The sequence below is a fragment of the Cyanistes caeruleus genome, chromosome 4 (genome assembly GCF_971803275.1).
Source record: "Cyanistes caeruleus chromosome 4, bCyaCae1.hap1.1, whole genome shotgun sequence".
Lineage (NCBI taxonomy): Eukaryota > Metazoa > Chordata > Aves > Passeriformes > Paridae > Cyanistes > Cyanistes caeruleus.
In genome coordinates this window covers 48,067,651-48,089,721 of record NC_141704.1, presented here as the reverse complement: position 1 = coordinate 48,089,721, position 22,071 = coordinate 48,067,651, and the positions used below count along the sequence as shown (strand labels likewise).

The following is a 22,071-nucleotide window of genomic DNA, read 5'->3' as shown; positions in this document are numbered from 1 at the left end:
CGGGTAGGGCAGTTCACTTCAACGCTGTTCCAAGCGGGGCAAATGTTTAGTCTTCTATTTTTGGCAGTAATGACGTTGGAGCTGACAAACCAGGAATTCAAAGCACTGTAGTCCACAAAGCACGTCGTGCAGTTTGGAAACAAGGCCAATAACGCCCCTCGCACTCCCATTCTAGGCTGAAGCACTTACACCTCCAGGGCACTCCCAAAAGCTTCTTTTCCCTTTTTTTTTTAAGTTTTCACTTAAACACTACGCCTTTCAAGTTATCTATCCTTCGTCCCACGGGGCCACCTTTGTCTTTCGGGTCTGACGGAGCGGCCCCGCCGCCTGACGAGCCGGCCGTGCCGCGGCTCCTCCGCCGCCACACGCGGTTCCCACACACGCCGATCTCCCCTGGCGCCACGGGCGCTGCCCGGGCCCAGCCCGTCCCGCCCGCCGGGGCCAACATGGCTGCGCGGCCGCGCTGCCCAACGGCCGCGCGCGCCCTGGCCCCGCGGCCCGCGCGGCGGGGCCGTTGCGCGGGCGGGGCGCGCGGCCGGCGCGGCCGTTGTGCGGGCAAACGTGCGGCGCCCGGGGGGAGCCGCGGGCCGCGCCGCCTCCGCGGCGGCGGAGCGGTAGGGAACGGGAGGGAGCGGCGGGGAGGGACGGAAGGAGGGCACGCGGCCGACGGGGCGGGGACTGCCGATCCTGTGCGCTGTTTGTCCCCGCTCCGCCGCGCGAGGAGGAGTGTCCTGTCCGGCCGCCTGCTGCTGCCCCCTCCTCCGTGCGAGGGGACCGGGGCGACCGGGGCGGGGGCGGGGGAGGTGATGAGCTTGGGCCGGGGGCTGCGGCGGCGGCGTGGCTGCTGCTGCTGCTGCGGCTGCGGCGGGAGGCGACGGCGGGCCGTTGGAGGATCTGTCCGGCCGGCCCGGGGCCAGGGGGATGCAGCGCAGGACGTGTCTGGGTCTGGGTGTAGCTGATCGGAGAAGAGAGGCAGTCGCCGCCCGTAGAGGCCGAGGAGCAGCGGAGAAGAGCCACCCTGACATGCCTTTTCCTCTCCCTCCTCTCCAGCGGCCATGTTAACCAGAAAACCCTCGGCTAGCGCCGCCGCTGGTGCTGCCTACCCAGCCGGTAAGGAGAGCGAGCGAGGGCCGCCGCGATCGCCACCGCTGGGCCGGGCTGCGGAGGCCCGGCGGAGGGGGACGGAGGCGGGGGGCGCTCGGGGGCCCCGCGGCTGCCGCCGCCGCAGAGGTGCCGTGCGTGTCGAACAATGATCCGCCCTCCCCCCGCGGCAGCCGAGCCCGGGGGGCCGTCGGGGGCTGCGCGCTGGGCTCCGGCGAGCCGCTGTTGTGCGGGATGGCGAGTTCGCCTCGGGGGAGCGGGGCGGGGTGAGCGGGGGCCCGAGAGAAATCGCCTGGGGAAACGACCCGAGGAGAAGTGGGGATCGCCGCGAGCGCCGGAGCGGCTGCGTTTGACAAGGGGCAGCGGTGCTGGCCGCCGCTTCCCGCGGCAGACTTGTGAACTCCTGGCGGGTCCCCGGCGGCGCCGGGATTTCGCCGGGCCAGACGGCTCGGGGGGAGGCGGGGGGCGCGGGCAGCCGTCCAGCCCCGAGGCGTGCGCGGAGCAGAGCCGGCTCGTTCTCCCGGTTAGGCGCCTGCCGGTGGCGGGTTAATCTCGGATGAAGGGTTTAGCCGGGCGAGCGCGGCCCGCCCGCGCTATTAGCCGGATCGGTGCGTGTGTGCGCCGCGGCAGTGATTAGCTTTTAATGGCTTCTGCCCGAAGCAAGACGGGCGGCGGTGCCGGCCGAGCGCTGGGGCCGGCGCCGCCGCCCCGACGGGCTCGCTGCCCGAGGGGCCGCCGCTGCCGCCCGCCGCTCTGCTCACCCCTCTGCTCTCCGCAGGCAGGGCAGGGGACAGCGGCCGTCCGCTGCCGTCTTCCCCGGGCACCGGAGCCGGGGTCTCCCGGGCAGGAGCTGGGACAGGCCCGCCGTCGCCCCTCGCATTGCCGCCGCTCAGGGCCAACAACGCTTCCCACACGGTGAGCCCGGGCAGGGGGGTGTGGACGGGGTGCGGGGAAGGGGCGTCTGCCCCGGGACCGAGCGCGCATGGGCCCCCCGAAGCGCACGGTGCTGGAGTAACGCGCGTCTGGTTTCTGCAGGCTCCGCTGAAATGTGCATGCTGCTTGGGAGGCTGGGACCCTGGAACTGCACACATTGCTTTCTCCCTCCCCAGCTCGCCCCCCGCCCTTCAGTCTGGTTTTGTGTCTCGTTTTCAGTGACAAATTCGATTTTTCACACTCGCGTAGAGGAGATGTTCTGGTGGATGCATTTTTTGAGATGAGTTTAGTCGCTATGATTAAAGTGTCGTATGAACTGTGGTGAAAAATGAAGGCTGCTCTCCCCTTTACGTGTCTGATCAGCTCAGGCCGATCGCAGTCTTCCCTAGAAATAGTAATCGCTGTGCTCAGGGACAATGATTGGATGAATCTGCCTTTATTGCTGCAGTAGTTTACCTATAAAGAACCGCTGATGGCGTGAAAAGGACGTTATTTTCCGGTTCTGTGATATCTCACGTTATCTCCCACTCCTAGTTAATCTACTAGGAATGAAGCTTCCCAAGTATGCCACTATATATGGATAAGAGGAGGTATCTCTGTCCTGAAGGCAGGACAGAGTAGAGAGAGGGGTCTATATACTATCATGTTAACACTAAATGTCTGAAATTTTTATTGCATACATTTCCTTTTAAATTCTGAAAGATTTCATACTGACCCCGAAAGGCATTGATGGCATACTTTTCCTAGAATTAATGAATTCTTCGTGGATGCTCACATACTGTCTTTGTAAACATATGGCAGAGCTTTAAATGGTAATGTGATTGTGAGCTAGTAGCGGAAGGTGAAACTGTGCATTTAGATACTAGCATTTCAGTGACTTTCCATATAACTTCAGGGGTAAAACATCTTACTCGAATCCATTTAGAGCAAGAATTGTGTTAAAAAATAAAAAGTTAGTATTTATACAGGGTATTCCCAAAAGGAGTGAAGAGTATTCTGCAAATTCAAGGTGGAGCTGCATACTTGAGATCAGCTTCATTGTGTATTTATGTAGCTAGGGTATATGTCTGAATTTCACTAGTATAAAAGGCCAATTTTTTTTCACATTTCTATACCACTTAAGTGCTGCTTGATTTAGAGTTGGGGCAACAGCTATGGGGCTGTTTTTAGTAAAATCATGAAGGAAGGAACATAGTGCAGACAGCCTGGGCACCAGTCATGCAAGTGCATTTACAGTAGGGCCCACAGTATCAGGGGCTCACTTGTAACAGAGCCCAGACATAATTTAGGATTTGTGAAAGCATGGTGATCCAGCTTTATCTGTGACTGCTTATTAATTCTGAAAGCACAGAATTTTGGTATTTTTATACAAAGATTTTGTGTTAGTGTATTATATATACTATCTGTGCATGTATATATACATGTGTAAAGATGCAGTCTTTATAAAAGCATTCAAGGGGTGTTTCAGTGCTACATTTCTGTGTTTCAGGTATCTTTACAAGTATATGATTGTGTGTGTGTGTGTGTGTGTGCATATGTTTATATGTAGCATATATATGCATACTATGGAAGCATCCAGGATTGATCAAGCATTATATGGCTATGCATCAGAATCTGTGTCCCTCTAAATTCTGACTGTTCAAAGTCTGTCTTTCCTTTGTGATAAAGAAGGGCCTACTCTACAGTGTTTATTTAGCCTTGGGTGCTGTTACAGAAATGCCTCATGCTGTCTTTGTAGGTGGTTATTTTGTGGTTGGCTAACATAACTTTTTGAGGTGAGGATCAGATATGACACCAGAATACTGGATTTTAACCTGAAAAAAAAGGGGGGCAGTATCTGTTCTGTAAACTGAGGCCTCCTGACCTCAGCTGGCACTGACAGATTGAAACCATTGGGTTTGCATCCCAACACTTCCTCCAATCAGACCTGTTTAAAATAGGTCCTTTCAGTTTTCTTAAATTATTTTCCTTCTCTGAGTTCATTTGTTTATCCTGTTTCCATCTCTGTTGTATCTTTGTATCTATTGGCTTCTTTAATAGCTAAAAACAGTATTTCTGATTGTGTTTCAAACTTTCAGAAGGTATAGTGTGCGTAAGTGGGTGAACTGCTGGTGTTTATATATGTGTGCATAGTATATATACTAGTTGTGAGAGAAGCTGAGGTTGAACTTATGTTTTGTTTAAGATAGAGGGTTTTTCCTTTAATGCAGACAGGGAAGAAATCAACTACCTGTCATATTTCTTGCTTGTGTGATCCAGCCTCTGCTGAAACCGTGGTCTCCTACTGTCAAGTGAAATTTCATTTTTTGGTAGATTGTAAATAGCATGGGTAGAGGGGGAGAAGATGATGTTTTACAGAAGCTTCAAAAAATGGGACAGAGGTTTTGGTGGTAGGCTTTGCAAGCACAGCAGCCTTTGTTGCTAAGCAGGCAGGGTTGTGTGTTGTATTAGGGAAAGGTTTTGTTTATTTTTTTTTAAATGTGCCTTCATCCTAGGCTTATTTGTGTACTCTTCCATCCCTGGCTGTCTTTTTAGCCTCATGGTGGAAAACATGAACCTGTTTCCAACTCCTTGTCCTCTTCATTTTCCTTTCCAGCCAAAGTAATTGCTTTCTCTTTGGAAGCCTTAAGTTCTTGCCTTGATGATTGGAACCTTTTTCCATTCACTCTCTCCTATTTCATGATGTTGTTCTTACATCCAGTTGACATGCTGCAGGAGAGATTATCTTGCTTGCCTGCTGCTCTGCTTGTGTAAATCCCGACCTGGGAGTCCCTCTTCCAGACTCGTCTCTGTCTTCTGCCTAGCTCTATCTCCATTCTTTACTTGGCATATATTCCTGCATTCTGCACTGTTCCTGTTTCTCTTGAGCAGTATTAATGTTTTTATCCTCCTGTCTAGTACTGTAGAACAAACCATTTACAATGCATGATTCAATGCCCTCCCTCCTTCAAGCCCTTTCTAAAATTTCTATACAGCAAGCCTATTTTCTTTTGCCACTAGTGTTGAGTGTTTACCCATATACTTTTGCATCAGTAATTGTATTAATCTTAATTTTTTTTAAATTTAATTTTTTTTAATTGACTTGCATTATAATGGAACAGAGGTTCCTGGACTCCATCCATACAAAGATCTGGTAGATCACATGCTGCCAATTTTTGCTGTTGTCATCTGCTTTAAAGCAGGTAAAACCAAAGAAAATACCTTCTTATTGTGGTGTTTTCTTGTATTAAATTGCTACAGAAATGCTGTCACACATTTCAGAGTGGAAATAACTATGCAGTCATGACCTGGATTTTACTATATGTAGTTTTCTTGGGATGTTTCTTCCTCTATTTACAAATTGTATCTAGGAGGAATATGAAGCTGTCTTAACTTTCAAGGGCTGTGGGGATCGCCTGTGAAATTTGGATTCCAGCAGATGGTGACTGTGATGCTGTGAGGACTGCAGTACTTTTGGGCACATCTCTCATATTTGTATAGTTCACCTAACCCAAGGGGCTCAATTTAGTGTGCATTAACTGTCCTTTTGAGTTTCATCATGTGTAATAAATGCAGGGTGTCCCAGAAGTGTTCAAACTCACTGCACCCCTAACAGAATGAAAAAAAATTAAGAATCCATATCACTCTTGAGGCATAGTTCAGTCTGTGAAAGTATTTGCTATATGAAGTTAAGGTAAACTTTTCAAAACATGAGCTTATATGGACCAGATACAGCAACAGCAAAAATCCAAGTGTTGTGTTCCTTCTACCACTCTTGTTGAGCCACAGGCTCAGCAAAGGCTTAGTCTTTTTTTGTGTATGAAACCCATACTCATGATAAAACCATTAGGGATAATACAATATTATTATCATTGTTCTAATTAGCAAGTATTTTTAGTTCTGAACAGAGGAATGTTGCTGAATTAGTTTATCAAGGAAAAAGAAGGCCTGTTGTACATTTGCTCAAGCTTTTGTTTTGTAGTCAACAAAATAGGCAGTGAAGCATTCTACACCTGATACCATATGCCTCTTGTGTATTTGTTTTTGGGCTGAAACTGGCACGCTCAGAAATGCTTTCATTTCATTGCAGAAATGCTGTGAAGAAAGGGGTATATAGTGTAACAATTATTCTTTAATTAAGTTACTACTTTAGAACACTGTTTCTCCCTTTGTCCTCATCCCTGCTAAGTAATAGCTGATAATGACATCTTATTCCTGTGCAGTATTTCAGCAGGCCATCATGATTGCTCTATTATTAAGATTCATTTTACAAACCTTTTTAGATTTTGATTGACAGCAAAATCTTTTTTGTGTGGTTTTGCTCAAAATAAAATGATAATATATAGCTGAATCATGTGTCTGTCTTGGATAGTTTTATAGGGTACTAATAATCACACAAAATGACTGTTACAAAGATGAAATATGATACAATTACATAATATCTTGATGCATTTGGAGGATAAAGTTGAGAAGAGGTATGTGTTTCTGTGCAGTTCAGTCCTGTAAGTAGTGTTGTAAAAGATCTTGAAACAGATTAATGCATTGGGTGAATGCACTGGAAAGGAATTGTAAATGGGTTTGCCACCTTGTTAGCTGGCTGGATTCATTTTTATGCTACTTCCATGTTATAGGTCTGTAGCTGAAGTATAGTAAGTTACTGTTCTACTTCTGTTCCTAAATCCATTTGTGAAGGCAAAACAAACCCAAATAACACCACCCTCAAATTAAAGTTTTGTTGGGGTTTTTTTTATGTATTTATCATAGTTTAGGGTGTAGTTTGTTTTGTTTTGCTTGGTGTATCTCCTTCAAAGATTGGGTGAATGTTTCTGACATAGTCATCAGCTTCTGTAAATGAACATACCAAAGTAAAAGTAAAATCTTAATGGTGATTTTGAAGTTATGAGAATCTGCTAAGAAATAAAAGGAATGCCGTAACATTTGCTATTATGTAATTGATGGTGTCAGAAAATTCAGGAAGATGAGTTCAAGCTCATCAGTTATTTTTTTAATTATAGTTTTTTAGTTATTATTTATAGACTTAGAACAGTAGGTTTTTGATTATGTGTGCTACACAAATACGTAGATCTTAGCAGGTGTGGATAGGTTTGAGCACAGACAATACAATATATAATTGGCAAGCTTCATAAGTGAATGCAGATAATCAGTTGTGTAGGTTGTTGGTTCTGGAATTTGCAGGTCCTTCTGCAGAAGCAAAATGGAGACATGTTAAAAACCTCTCAGGCTTGTGGTTTTGGTTGAAAGGCTGATGGAGCTTCTGCATACCAAGAACAGTTTGGTACTGGGCTGAGAAGGCTGTAGTTTTTGTAGCTTGCCAAGCCCATTAGTTGTGGTTCAGGAACTTCAGGTGTTGCTGCTGAAGCCTGTGGAGCTTGTGAGCAGTGCAAGCCTGAGCTTGACAGCAATCTCAGACACCCAAGTAGCCAGAAGTAGATAGGCAGAGCAAAGGACTGGTGCAAGTCCAGGTTGGAAGTAGATGAGGAAAGTCCGCTTTTCACATGGACTTTGTGGTTGTGTTGTGTCTGATAGCTCTAAAACTCCTGTTGGACTTTTTTGAAAGAAGAATGGGCTCTCTTCTCCTGCTCAGCTTTTGGAATAGAGCCTTTGATAATGTGGTGTTTTCTACAAAGAAAACTAGTGCGACTGTCTGCATCTGCATTTGCATTCCCAAGCAGCAGCTGACTGAAACTGGCAAAACCAGTAATTTAGGATTTGGGTTGAAGTTGGAATAATGCTGGTGATTTCATTCTGCTGCTTGGAAAAAAAGTGCCAACCTATTAGCATCAAGAGAAACCATGAATCTGCCTGAAAATGCCAGAAGCAGAGCGACATGGTTTACACTTTAGAATGTGTTCACAAACACACTTTCAGAAAAAAGAACTTTTTAGTCCCTGTTGAGAAGGAATAAATATATCAGGCTTTTTCCAAGACCTGAAGAACTTCTTAGTACATATACTGATGTAAGCAGTGCTTAGGAATGATGGAAAATAGTTAACTGTGAAAACAGGTGACTTGAGGAAAAAGAAATTCAAGATGTGAGCTGTGTCAATGAGTACTTGGGTTAAAAAGTTCTTAAAGATTACTTTTGCAGTGCTACTCTTTCTTCCTCATTGCCTACATTAGTATTGCTTATTCCCTGTTTGTCAGGATATGTTCTGCTTTTGTTCAATTAGTGTTGGAAAATAAATTTTTGTACCTAGAATTTCCTAGCTTGAGTCTTTGGAATTGTATGTTTACTCTGCTTCTTCATTATGCCTTTCTTGCAGAGTTCTGCAGTGCTGCATGTGCTGAACCTATGACACATCTTACTAACTAGATCTGGTTCTTCTGAAATGGGTGATTTAGCAGCTCTTGGGGCAATTTTAGTTTTTTTTCTTTGCAGTAACTGCTGTTTATATAGAGGATCAGGGCAGCCTTCAGGAAACTGCTACTGCAGTGCGCCTCAAACTTGACCTGAAGGAATTGCCTGTAGGCATGATTAAGTCCTCTTAATGATTTAATTTTTGGTGCTTTTGAGACATCAGACTAGGAAGGGAGTTTTTGTTGATTTCCTGTATATCTTCAGTGCTTAAGTGATACAAATATCTTTGCTCTGAACCGTGATTGTGTGGTAGTGCTTCCTATGGGACTGATCAAATTTGGTAGCGTGAGCCTAAATTTCTCTGCAAACAAGCATACACAGTCCAACTGCAATGATGAATGAACCAGTTATTCGACATCAGTCAAAGTGGAATCAGAAGAGCAGTCAGCTTGGCAGAAGCAGTCCCTGAAAGCCCTTGTTCTTACATTATGTGAGTTTCAGAGCTGCAAATTTCAAAATACTGTCCAAAGGTGAAGCTGGTGTCCAGCTGGCAAGTCTTTGGGAACAAGTTACTGAATATACAAAAATATGCTTCTGCCATATCAGATTGATGCCTTAACAGAAGCACAAAGTATGCTTGAGTCTGCCTCGCATGTCTGGGTTTTCTCATTAGGAAGCGCTTCTGTGTTGCAGCACAGATTTCATTGCCTCATATCACAGCACACAACTGTCATTTTCTGATTTCATTTCAGCAACCCTAAGTGAACAGGGAATGTGTTATCCTTAGCTGCCTATAAAAAAATACGGTTCAGATGAAAACTGCTCTCAACCCCAGCTTGATCATCTGTCTGACAGTATCAGTGAACTTTTCGTTAGTAATTTGACATAAATATTAAGACTGGTGAATCAGCTGGAGAGACAGCAGGGGAATTCTTCCCACATTTGTGTAAGACCAGGCAGAAGACAAACTAATTATCCTCTACTAGAGAGCAAATGAGGAATTCAAAGACAGCTATTTTAGTGGCAGGTATGCTTGTAGATTTCTTGTTTCTTCTTAAAAATAGCAGGTTTGAAGAAATAGTTGCTTTCACACCCCAGTACTTTGCTGTTTGTTTGCTTGAAAATGCTGAATGCTACTGTTTATTCCCGTGTACGCGCTGTCAAGAGCAAGTCTAATTTCTCAAATCTATTAATGCTATTTTTCCATTCCTTTAAAATAAAGTTATTGTATGCTCCTCAAGGCAAAGATTTGCTCTCTACTCAAGTCTGCATAAGGCCCCAAATATCGTATGTGTTAAAAGTTACTGTTAGACTGGTTTGGGAAAGTGCTAAAGGTGTGCTTATTCTTCATTGATCAGAATGTTTTGCTGAATTGTGTCTGTCTCAATTGCAAGTAGTAAGTTTCATTCTTGAACTTGAGAAATGTGTGGGTTCTTTTCCTCTTTGTGCATGTCAAAGCACATTAATTATTGCTTTAAAACGTATCTGGAACTTTCAGTATACAGCAAATTTAGGAACAAGTTAAAAACTTGATTTCTGAGAACAGGTGATGAGAGCATAAGCCATGTAAGTTCTGGCAGGCATTGTATGTTATCATCAGCATCTATAAAACAGCTACTATTTTTTATAAAGTCTGCTGTCCCTCTAGCATGCATCTTGATGTTACAGGTCTGCTGCCTTAAAGGTTCCTTGGAGATATTGTTAACTTCTCATGGTAGCACATTTGTGGTTGCCTTGTTGCAGACATTTTGGAGAGTCGTGAAAATAGCACTTGAGAAACGAGAATCAGGAAATTTAATAGCATCCAGCACTATCACAGTATACGTGCTGTATTTTTTAGCTTCTCTGTAAACAATTGACATCTAAGAAGACACTTTGTTTTGAGGTTATTAGGGAGAATGGAGGGTTGGAGAGTGAATGTAGAAGCATGGAGTTCATGTCTTTCTTGTTAACTGGGTATGTATTTATTTTCAATTTTAGGTTGGAGGCAGTAAGCACACAATGAATGAGCACCTACATGTTGGTAGCCATGGACAAAACCAGGTTCAGCAACTCTTTGAAGATAATAGTAACAAGAGGACGGTTCTGACAACTCAGCCAAATGGACTTACAACGCTAGGCAAATCTGGATTGCCAGTGGTTCAGGACAGACAGTCAGAGAGTGCCCACAGGCGACAAGGGAGCTCCAGCTCTTTAAAATCTACAGATGGAACAGGGAAGGCGAAATCCTCTGTTTCCACACCAGAGCAAGCAATGAAGCAATACATGCAAAAATTAACAGCTTTTGAGCATCATGAGATTTTTAGCTACCCTGAAATATACTTCTTGGGTCCAAATGCAAAGAAGCGGCAAGGCGTGATTGGTGGTTCAAACAACTGTGGGTATGATGATGATCAGGGGTCTTACATACAAGTACCCCACGATCACATTGCATACAGGTATGAAGTGCTGAAAGTTATAGGGAAAGGAAGCTTTGGGCAGGTGGTGAAGGCCTACGATCACAAGATGCATCAGCATGTGGCACTAAAAATGGTGAGAAATGAAAAACGTTTCCACCGCCAAGCTGCGGAAGAAATTAAGATCCTGGAACATCTCCGGAAACAAGATAAGGATAACAACATGAATGTTATTCACATGTTGGAAAACTTCACATTCCGGAGCCATATCTGCATGACATTTGAGTTGCTGAGCATGAACCTCTATGAATTAATAAAGAAAAACAAGTTTCAGGGCTTTAGCCTACCTTTGGTTCGGAAGTTTGCCCACTCAATTTTGCAGTGCTTGGATGCTTTGCACAAAAACAGAATCATTCACTGTGACCTTAAACCTGAGAACATTCTGTTGAAACAACAGGGTAGAAGTGGTATTAAAGTGATTGATTTTGGCTCAAGTTGTTACGAGCATCAGCGTGTCTACACTTACATTCAGTCACGGTTTTATCGTGCACCCGAAGTCATCCTTGGTGCTCGTTATGGGATGCCCATAGATATGTGGAGCTTGGGCTGTATCCTAGCAGAGCTTCTGACTGGTTATCCACTTTTACCTGGAGAAGATGAAGGAGACCAGCTGGCTTGTATGATTGAGCTATTGGGCATGCCTTCTCCAAAACTCTTAGATGCATCCAAGCGAGCAAAAAACTTTGTGAGCTCTAAGGGTTATCCCCGCTATTGCAGCATCACAACCTTGTCTGATGGCTCTGTAATACTTAATGGTGGACGCTCTCGGAGGGGAAAACTGCGTGGCCCGCCAGAGAGCAGAGAGTGGGGTAACGCATTGAAGGGATGTGATGATCCCCTCTTCCTTGACTTCTTAAAACAGTGTTTAGAATGGGATCCTGCTGTCCGTATGACACCCAGCCAGGCTTTGCGGCATCCCTGGCTAAGGAGACGATTGCCAAAACCCCCTTCTGGGGAAAAGGCCTCAGCAAAGAGAATTACAGAGAGTACTGGTGCTATAACTTCAATTTCCAAGTTACCTCCAACTTCAAGCTCAGCTTCAAAACTGAGGACTAATTTGGCACAGATGACGGATGCCAATGGGAATATTCAGCAAAGAACAGTGTTGCCAAAACTTGTTAGCTGAGTTTGAAAAACCCAATGCTGTTAATATGAGAGATACAATGTGGCTGAGCCTTATTTGTATGAAAAATTAGCTCAGATATGCATTTTTATTTGCTCAATAAATCTATTCATTTGTATCTTTCAGCACTCATTTTAAATGTAATTTAAAATGTTAATTTTGTTTTTATAAAAATACGGGGACAATGCTTTAAGTTTTTCTACTTATTTTTTAAAATGTTTGTCTTCTACAGTACAATTAGCCTTACTGTAACTAGTGTGACACAGTAATAAACATCAGTGGCAGGCCACTGGTTACAACATGACTGTCATTCATTGCAGCGTGGTATCAAAGGTATTAACCTTTCTCTTCCATGGTTCATATTAGTTTTAACCTGGGGTAAATTTGAAAGACTACCTTTTGGATTTATTGGGTTTCGTCTGTCTTCTGTGCACACTCACATCTATGACTGACTGGACTCCAGAAAGAATACTCAAAGAATTCAGTTAAGCACTTGTAAACCTGTAATTTAAAGTGGAGCCATAGCGTGTTCTATTGTCATTTTTTATGTGGTAGCCCAGAGAAAGTCATGGAATCACTAAGAATACTGTCACCTCCTATGGAATACTTTCTCTATTTAAAAATAATGGGCTTTGATTAAAATGATCATTTAAACATAATGCAAAAAATAACACCGGGGCTAAAATGACTCTTGCCTTGCATGCCATGTGGTAGAGTGAGAGGAACAGGTAGTCTTGGAAAGCATGAAAATGGCAATATATCTGTTTCTCTGAATTTGAAAGTGGCTGATTGGTTGGTAAAGCAAAATGTTCTGAACTTTGTTTAAGGTCTGTAACATTGAGCATTCACACAGGTTCTCCTTTTTTGTTTTTTCCCCCCCATCTCTTCTCTTGTGTTTTTTCTAACGTGCAGCTTGATCTCCCAAAATCACCTAGGCAGAAGTGCTCATTCTGTCACTTTTATACTGTAACTTCCAGACTGTTAAACTACATGGATTTCAAGGTTGCTTTTATTTCCTCTGACAGTGTTTGAGCGACTGTGACTTCTGTGGTACATTTACACTTCAGATCAAATCTGCATGTAGGGGCAAACACGACGTTACAACATTGCTTCCTGTAGAGGAGTACTTCACCTTAGACAGCTTAACTGTAAAAGGAAAGATCCTCAGTGGAGAGCTTTTCAGTTGGAAGACACCATCCTAGATAGTTTCTAATAAGGGAAAATCATCAAAGGAAAGCTAGGTGCTTGGAATTTGATTTAATCTTTGGCATTTGTAGATGAAAATTAACTTTGAAAGAAGAGTTAGAGATGTGTAGATTTGTTCATGTGTGTGTGCTAATGCTTGGGGTTTTTTTACTTATAACTGCATTCATGGAAGAAAAATGGTCTACTAAAAAATAGTATCTAGACCTATGAGAGAGGTATTCACATGTTGTAGCATGTTTTCAACAGGAACAGTTTGAAATCTGAGATCACTACTGTAATGTGTACAGTGGCTGTGGTCTACATTGGATGTATAAAACATAAAGGGAATTTTAAACAAAGTAGAATAATCCAGAAGGGTTAGAACAAGACACACTAGAATAGATTGCATTAAACCTCAGTAATTTTACTTATAAACAACATTTATATGCACAGATTTTACTGAGTTTCTTGTTCGAATTATGAAATTTACTTAAAGCATGGTCCCCTGAGAGGCCAAGAAAGTTTCCGGTTAAGTTCTCCTTCATATTCGTTAATTTACCACTTACAGCTTAATTTTTGTTTGTTGGTTTGTTTTAATTAATGTATGACTGGGGGAGGGATATAAAGAAAAAAATGACAGAATTCTCAGGAAACATATCGCTGAACTTCTTGCCAAAAAGTCAACACCTGAAGAAGCTCCAAAATTATTTCTGAGTAGAAGATGTTATTTGTTGATTGATAAATGTAAAAGTTAGACTGTCAATCAACCATTTTTCTTACGTTTTAAAATAAAAAAATAATTTCCTGCCTCTAGTCAAATTAAATTATTTAGTGTTAACTGTTCACAACTTTATACAATATGTGTAAGTGCAATATGTAAACATGTATGAAATCATGTGAAAAATGAAATATAATAATACTTCTAAGAAAAGTGGAGTTTAGAATATGAATATCCAGTAAATTATGGTCAGTAATTCTAAGTCTGGAAAAGAGATATATTAACTTTAATGTAAAATTAACTAACTTTCATGACTGTAGGAATACATTACTATGTGTTTTTCTGCAGTAACGGAATCTTTACTTCCGCCACCACCTACTTGGCTTTACCACTCCTTTCTACCTAACTCTTCCTGCAAAAGTCAGGAAATAGGGATGCTGATGTTAACGGTGAAAGAAGAATCATCTCCCTTGATATTTTTAAAAGTGGACATTGATACATGTTCCTGCCTTTTGCAGCAACTTAAGGTGAAAACATTCATGATGTTCATGGGTCATTAACGGGCTACAACCACTAAATTTTCTTTTTCATGTAACCAGTTCTTAATGCCAATAACGCATTTATGACCCACCTTCTTCATAAATGCTACCGGAAACTTAAAGGCCAAAATATAGTGTGAAGAGCTATTTTTTTAACCCAGATACAGTGGAACTTCCTCTATACTAAAGGAGCAGCTACATCAAGGTTTTTAAGTGATGTAGCTGCATTTTATTGTAGTTTATTTATCCCTGTAGAAAAAAAACGGGGGGAGGGGGGAAGGACGTTGCCTCTTGCTTTGATGTGATTTTATTCTAAGGGCTCTGATAGTTAGGCTGATAGAAGTTGGCTTGGAAACAGTGCTTAGTCTCACATGTTACCATTGTCTGGAGATGTCTGAGCTATTTTCAGATTTAGTAACAGCACAGTGTTGTCTTTGGTTGCAGTCTCACTTGGCTCAGTTTCTTGCACCACTGGTGTGTTCATTACCACTTAAGTGTTGGAACAAGAGAGAGATGCAAGATGTGTAGATTAAGGATAGAGGATGGATTGTGCCCTTGGTGTTAACAATGTGCCTTTTGTTATAAATGCATCTTGGCCTCTTTAACCCTTGGAATACTGCTTAGTAGGGATGAAATCTATTTTTAAGTGCTATACCTGTCTTAAAACATCCTGTAGATGATCGAGGCCTTAATAGAAACAATAAGGCAATCACACTGTTAGGGTGGTGAGGACACTCTGTTCTTGTAGTACCGTCTCATTAAGGGGTTAAAGATGGCCCTTCCTCATTGGTTGTACCTTAACATCAAATTGATTTTTTTTTTTAAATAATTTTTTCTTGTAGTGACACTAGACAGAAATCAACTGTATTTGTAAAAATTTACCTCAAACTCTTCAGTTTTATAGTGTGATTTAATCCCAGGGCATTTGGTATGAACCAAAGTGCATTCCTTTTATATGTGCCTGGCTCTTATAAAAGTGACCAGGGATTTTTACAATTTGGGTGCAAGGCACTTAAGCCACTTTTAACTTGGTGGGTGGTTTGGAGTTATAAATGACTTCATGGGAATGTTGAAAACACTTAAAAGACATAAGTAGCATCGGGCAATATTAAAATCTTTAAGAAAGGGTGTGCATTATTTAATGCTCTCCATTTGTTAATTTTTTTTTTCCATCAGTAATATTTGTGATAAATACGAAAAAAACTCTTTTTACAGTCAACAAAGATTAGAATATTGCCCAGTGTAATACTATGGTAGCATTTAAATAAAATAACATTTGTGAATTATTGTTTCTAGGGGCTTGTACATCTCTGCTACAAATTGTAATTACTCAGTTCAACTGCTACAATTTTCGTCTAAGCAGTAGCTTGGGTTTTTATTGGGCAATGACTTAGACACGTGACTGTAATATGCTGCAACTGTGTGTACTGAAAACATGTGAAAAATGATTGAATGTGGACTGTGTATATATTTATGTATAATTTTCTGTGAGATGCTGCTGTTGCCACTTAACATTAAAGATGTTGAAGTGGGTTTTAATCCTAGTGGCCAGTTTTATGATACTGTATGTATTGTACAGCTGATGACAGGAGTTAAGACTGTTCTAGTGAATATTTGTTACATTTTATTGTTGTGGCCAGAGATCATTTCAGAATAAAATTTTATGTCCTACTTTAATTCTCTCCACTGTACTTTGGGTTTTTTTGTAGTCATAAAGAGAGCCCTTGGAAAGCTGACACTTCTTAAATGGGGGAAGGCCTTCTCCTACTCAGTCAGTGGCAGCAGTGCCTTTGTCCCCAAGCTTCTTGCTGGTATCTGTATAGAGCAATCACCCATTGCTGGAGGATGACTCTTCTACTACTTTATGTGTCTTGACAGCCTTGAATATTGCCCAAAGGCTGCTTTTGCCCTGAAGTTTCTAAAGTTCTTCTCAGGACATAGAACGTAATATGTTTTTTATTTTTATTTGCCCCATATTCAAGAGAGAGTATCTTTGGCAGGAATTTTTTGGACATGGCTGTTCTAACTTTTTTTAGCTGCTTTTGAAAGATTTTTTTAAATAACAGTAGGTCTGATTTTATAAGAGACTCAATTGAGACAGGTACAGTATATGTTCTCTTTATTAAATCTGCTTTTAAAAGACCCAGATTTCTGCATGAATATTTGTGTCAGACTGAGTTTCCAGAGCTTGTCAGACTTTGTAAAGTCCCAGGATAATGAGAATATACTGAACAGGCTAGACTGAGCTACGTTCTGTTCACAAATACATCCAGAGTAATTTCACCAGAAACTGTCTTATAAGTGATTTGCCACATTCTCTACTTGGTAATGTCCGTGTGCACATGGAGCAGTTTCTCTGAAAAGCTTCTGGTTTGGGTGAGCCCAGGCTGAAATCAAGGGGTTTAATTGGAGTTTCTTAGTGTTTCCTATTCAGCATAGTTGGGAGATTTTAGACCACAAACCCCATCAATATTAAATATAGCTAAATACAGTTTACAGCCCCAAAAAGCAATGAGTCAGAAATTACATCTTTGAGGCCTACTTGTGATGGTGTTCTGAGGACAAAGGTCTTTTAAACTTCTTTATGGAAAAAAGTTTAACTAACTCCAGCTAATTCTCTTGCCAACTTGTGGAGTCTTTTGTCACCTTTGCTTTTTCATCTGAAAAAGGGTCAGGGCCATCTCAGTTCAGTTGTCTGGAAGTTGGCTTTTGGCCTGTGCCATTTGCTGAGACTACCAGTAGCTGGTGGGGAAATTGTTTTGCCCTCTGCCAGCACTTCCTTCCTAGTCTTCAGGAGCTCAGATCCCTCCCTAAAATGGGACCCTTGGAATCCCACCCTGAATGGCAATCTGTATTGCTGTTATCTCCACAGTGCTTCCTTTTGTGAAATATCTGTCTCCCTTTGGATATTGGTTGTGCATCTCTTGTTTTTTACAGAAACCCAGTAAAGAATGGCAACAAGTGTAATGATCATCAGGAGCTGTGTTGTTCACTTAGAGGTGCTGTTGCTTCTCTTCACAATGCTGTTTTGTCCCACTTTTTTAAGATCTGCTTATTGAAACATCCAGCAGGAATCTTGCTCAAAAGAGATAAAAAAGGTACCATGGAATGTGTCTGTGTAGGGCTGTCTGTGGTCAGGAGTTGGTATAGAGAGGGAAAAAATGCACCGGTAAGACAAATGGGGCCAAGTTTTGGGTGAGCATGATCTTTCAGGGTTCAGTGCATGTTTAAGAATTTCAGCAGTATCAGGTTGAGAATGTGAAAGTCTTAAATGCTTCTCAGTGTCTTAAACAATTGATAAACTATTAATTCAGTGGAAAAACAGTATTTTGGAAGACTGTCATTTAAACTTTATGCTAATAATTAAAGGATAGCATTAAAGAATCTTTTCTGTAGCCAGAGCTTTATAAGCATTATTATACATTTCTATTCGAAATGTGATTTACAGTGCTGTTATGCTGCTAGCATAATCTTGTGTTTCATATTTTATAGTTCCTGAGAGGAAGAGCATTCCTTGTCTTTTTCTCTAGTGCGTGGTACTAGACATCTCCCAGCCATCAGATACGCTGTATCAGAGTAAAAGTGTCATTGGTAGAACTGGTTTCTGTTCCTTTGCAGAAATCCTCTGCCGCTCTTGGAACTGGGGTTTCTCTGTCATTTTCCCTCTTTGATTTTGTCTGCAGTTTGTTTGCTTGTTCATTTGTTTTTAAGAAGTGCTTTCCAGCCTCTGGCTGTGGTGACTCTTGGATCTCTGCCAGCTATCGAACACATTGGGGTAGGGAATACTGCAAAAATGTTTCTTTAGCTTTTTCCCAACAATAAACAGAAAGTCTAGCTCAGTACCAAACTCCTAAGACAGGAAAAGCACATTTACCTCCAGCTGCTGGGTCCACACCAGCTGTTAACCTTGTTGTTTAACTTCTGCTTGAAGTTTGGTGGAAATGCCAGGTGCTGCAGGATGAAATGGCTTGTGTCCATCACTTTGAGGGGGAAAATGATACTACTGTTGAAGGTCATTACATCTTTTTTGAGAAAATCTGGGATAGAGATGGAGCTAGGGAAGGTTTTGTTGAGAAATTCTTGTACTGGAAGGCTCTGCATAACACCTTGGGAAGTGGCAAATACAGTGTCCCTGCTAACAGAGTGGGAACTGGTTCCTCTGTTTTGCAGACTGTTTTCATTTCTTCCCTGTGGTTTAGTTGTCTGCAAGCTGCACGTAGCTATGCATACCTTAGTTACCTAAAGATATTGTCTGGAGCAGCTGCAAACAGTTGAAATATTATTTTATCACTAACTTGGGCACTGGGAAATCCAAAGGTTCTCATTCAGAGACAAGACCGTCTGACCCAACGTCATAGCACCCAAAATCCATTTAAGACTGTCTAAATGCAAAGCCTTGCTTTGAACTGTTAAACTGTGATTGAACATAGTATGGGAGAGAAATGTCCCTGAAGCAGAAAAGCAATTGACAGTTGTTTTATAAAGACTTTTGAGCAGGTTTCAAATATTGTACTGATTAATTTAGGACTACCTCTTTAATTGAATAGAAGTAGTCTGAATAAAGACATAATAATAATAATATTTTTATTTCAACTTCCATGTGGCAGTAAAAGTTCCTCATTTAATTATTTTTCCCACCAACTGTGGGTTCTTGCAGATGCTACAAAATACACTTTCCTCAAACCATCTAGGTATAGGCATCTGCTCTAATATCAGCTCCTGATGGACAAGCAGGACCCAGAATTAAGGAATGTGTGTGTACACAATATATATGTATAGATATGCATGTGTGTACACATATATGACTCTTTGAAAACAAACCCAAAAATTCTGCAGGAATTCTTTGTAGTGCTTTACAAAAAAAAAAAAAAAAAAAAAAAAAAAGAGATGTAGCTTTGTTTTCCCTTTGCCTCTTTGAAGTTTCAGTGTAAGTCCAACATTTTTGCATTAGACACACATTAAAGCCATTTCTCACTGTTGTTGTCATTTCACCAAGGGGTGCCCTTGGTGAACCTCAGCTTTCCTGCTGGAGGCAGAGGCTGCTCAGTGAGCAGCAGTCAGGTGTCACCCCCATGACAGGTGGTCCTGTCACCTTTTCCTAAGTGGACCTTCATCATTGAGAGAGCTGTTTTATAGCTTATCCTGCTTGGCAACTGAAATAATTCCTTTGTTTTTAAAGCCTGAGTCAAATGTGCTTAGACTTGGGTTGGTAAACTTCAGCTGAGAAAGAAATCCTGAGTCAGAGTTTGTAAGGTCCACAGCTGGAATTAAAAATGGGTTTCTAAGCATCCTAGTACTTGTCTTATCCAACTGTGACACATAAAATGGCCTTTAAGATTTGAAAGGCTTTTCCAAAGGTCACCATGGGAGAGTGCTTTGCCCAAGACAACCCTTGACTGATGGTCCTGTGTATGCTGCTCACAGATGGCATTGCTTCTGGCTGCCCTGGGAGACTGGCACTCCTCCAGCACTTCTGGCTTCCTTCAGGTACAAAGAACACTTCATGGACAAAACCACTGAGAAGCATTGCTAAAGACAAAGCAAACATTTGTGTCTCAAGGGCTGTGCACACTGCACAGGAGACTGCCCTGCTCCTTGCCTGGATGTCAGTCCTGTCAGCTGTTCTTTCCCACTGGACCTGCTCCTCCACAGACACCTCCCCATCCTGCCAGCGCCCATCTCTGCCCTGTTGGGGTGGAGCAGCAGGTCTCATTCCTCCTGAGCTAGCCCATCACTGCCTACAGCTCTGTCTGCAAATTTCTTGCCAAGGGCAGTGAACAGCTGGTCTGGTGCTTCCCAGGTGAAGTTGCTGCCATAGGGCACCCGGCAGGGTGTGTCCAGCTGTGCACCTGTGGAGGGGTGGCACTGGCCCTGCTCCCCCCGGGCTGCTCCTGTCCCCAGCTGTGTGTGGAGGCAGGGACATTTTCCCTGTCCTTTGGTGTACAGCACAGCCGAAGTGTGGTGCTTAGGTGAGTGTTCCCATGCTGCAGGAGGAGGAAGAAAGTTGTCCTTACCCTGGGACTGGTAGCATCAGGCAGAGCAGCTTAGCACCTGTCAGGGTGGGATGTGAGGAAGCTGTAACACACTGTTCCATTGGCACAGGGGGGAATGTTTCAAATCACAAGCGTTTGCAGATGGCCTGTCTTAATTAGCTTTGACAAGTACCTAAGTTACTTTAAGTTACACCACAAACAGGATCCTGAAGCTTTCATTTTTGTCACTTTTAAATAAAGCTTTTTCCCTCCTCCTGCTACAGCATTTCCATGTTTTGCCCATATAAGGCTCTTGAGAAGAAATAAGATCTTTACGTAGCATAGGAGCTATGTTTTGATTGACTAAACTATTTATAATTAGGAGGTAGCTCCTGCCAGCGCTCTTCATATGTTGATTGAGAATTGCCTGCAGCAAATCAATGCCAGCAGAGCTGACAGAAAAGCACACTGGTGTCTTCTTGAAGCAAATACCTTGCAATCCCAAATTTCCTTCTTCCTCATAGTGACTCAGACAAATTATGGCCAATGACTACAGGAGTCACAGGTTTTTGCTCCAAAGCCCATTAGCAGAATACTTACCCATGCAGTTATTGATGGTCTATTACGTGGGAGTTTGGTACTGGCAGCCTTGTTCGAGCCCCTGAATGAACTCTGTGTGAAAAGAAGCTGAAGGCAAGCGTGCCTCTCCCTTTGAAGGATGCAAAGCAGAAGCCTTTCTTCACCTGGTAGAAGACACTTGATCTGATTGCCAAAAAGGTGGTTCTGGAGTGGGCTCACTTGGGCAAGATTAGAAACAGAAAAAAATGGCTGCTATGTGCCTTCGAGGAGATACAAATAGGGGTGTTTTTTTTCTCCTCTGGTGAAATTATGGCATTAACAGGCATCTGGAATATTCTGGCCAGGAAGGTGTTGGGCACACAATCCATCTCAGCTGCAGCAGAGGATCAGAGTAGGACTCCTGTTCCCAGTGTTTGGCTTTTCCCTTGGTTGAGGTGGATCTGTGTCTGCTGAGGTGGGCCTTGGCTGAGGTGGATCTGGGAGGTGTCTGCTGGGCAGAAAAATTCCCCTTTTGGACAAAGCTGAGGAAATCCTTGTGAGCCACCCTGTCTGTAGATGGGCAGGTTGGAGAGACAGGGAGTGTGGTGGTTGTAAAAATGTGCAATAAGTAATAAAAAAGGGATCACTTCTTCCTCTTGGTGGTTTTATCCAGCTCTCTCTTGCATTGGACTTTAGTATCAAAACGTAATCACCTGCTTGAGCCATGAGTGCCCTATGTATAAAAAAAACCCCCAGATACAAGCCATATAAGCTCAGGAGATTAAAAATAGAAGTTACCTGTGGAGTACTATTTCATTTCCCTCATGGATCTCAGCTTTCAGAGTTTTATATTTGTAAATTCCTTTTCTATCTTCTAGCCAAGACAAGCAGAATTTTTCTGGGAGCATAGGGCATTCACTCAAGGGCATTCACTATCACTGCATATATCATTTAATAAAATCACTTATCTAAATGTCCTGTTTACTACAGAAGTAGTTAGCTTGCTAGTACCTACTGCTTCTGTTGAAAGACTGCTATGAAACACTGCTTCTCCAATGGTTAGAAATGTGCTTTTAGCTTAAAATAGTTGATGATTTTTTTTCATGCTATTTGTTCTTGTGCAAGTATTGTCTTATGGCTTGAATAATTCTTCTGCCATGCTGGTATTTGGACATATATTTATAAAGT

At 42.5% G+C, this 22,071-nt stretch overlaps 1 protein-coding gene across 3 annotated transcripts; it reads left to right on the top strand.

Annotated features, from left to right (window-relative positions):
• Positions 1-507: 507 nt before the first annotated feature.
• Positions 508-12,212, top strand: DYRK2 (dual specificity tyrosine phosphorylation regulated kinase 2). 3 transcript variants are annotated; one of them, XM_086884469.1, is made up of 4 exons: positions 532-614; positions 1,051-1,110; positions 1,880-2,016; positions 10,313-12,212. In XM_086884469.1, the coding sequence occupies exons 2-4, from the start codon at positions 1,056-1,058 to the stop codon at positions 11,912-11,914; spliced, it is 1,794 nt and encodes a 597-aa protein (XP_086740595.1). In that variant the 5' UTR covers positions 532-614; positions 1,051-1,055; the 3' UTR covers positions 11,915-12,212. The 3 variants fall into 3 exon arrangements, with proteins under 3 accessions (XP_086740594.1, XP_086740595.1, XP_086740596.1); XM_086884468.1 differs by lacking the exon at positions 1,880-2,016 and having other exon boundaries at positions 508-614; XM_086884470.1 differs by lacking the exons at positions 1,051-1,110; positions 1,880-2,016 and having other exon boundaries at positions 537-614.
• Positions 12,213-22,071: the final 9,859 nt, after the last annotated feature.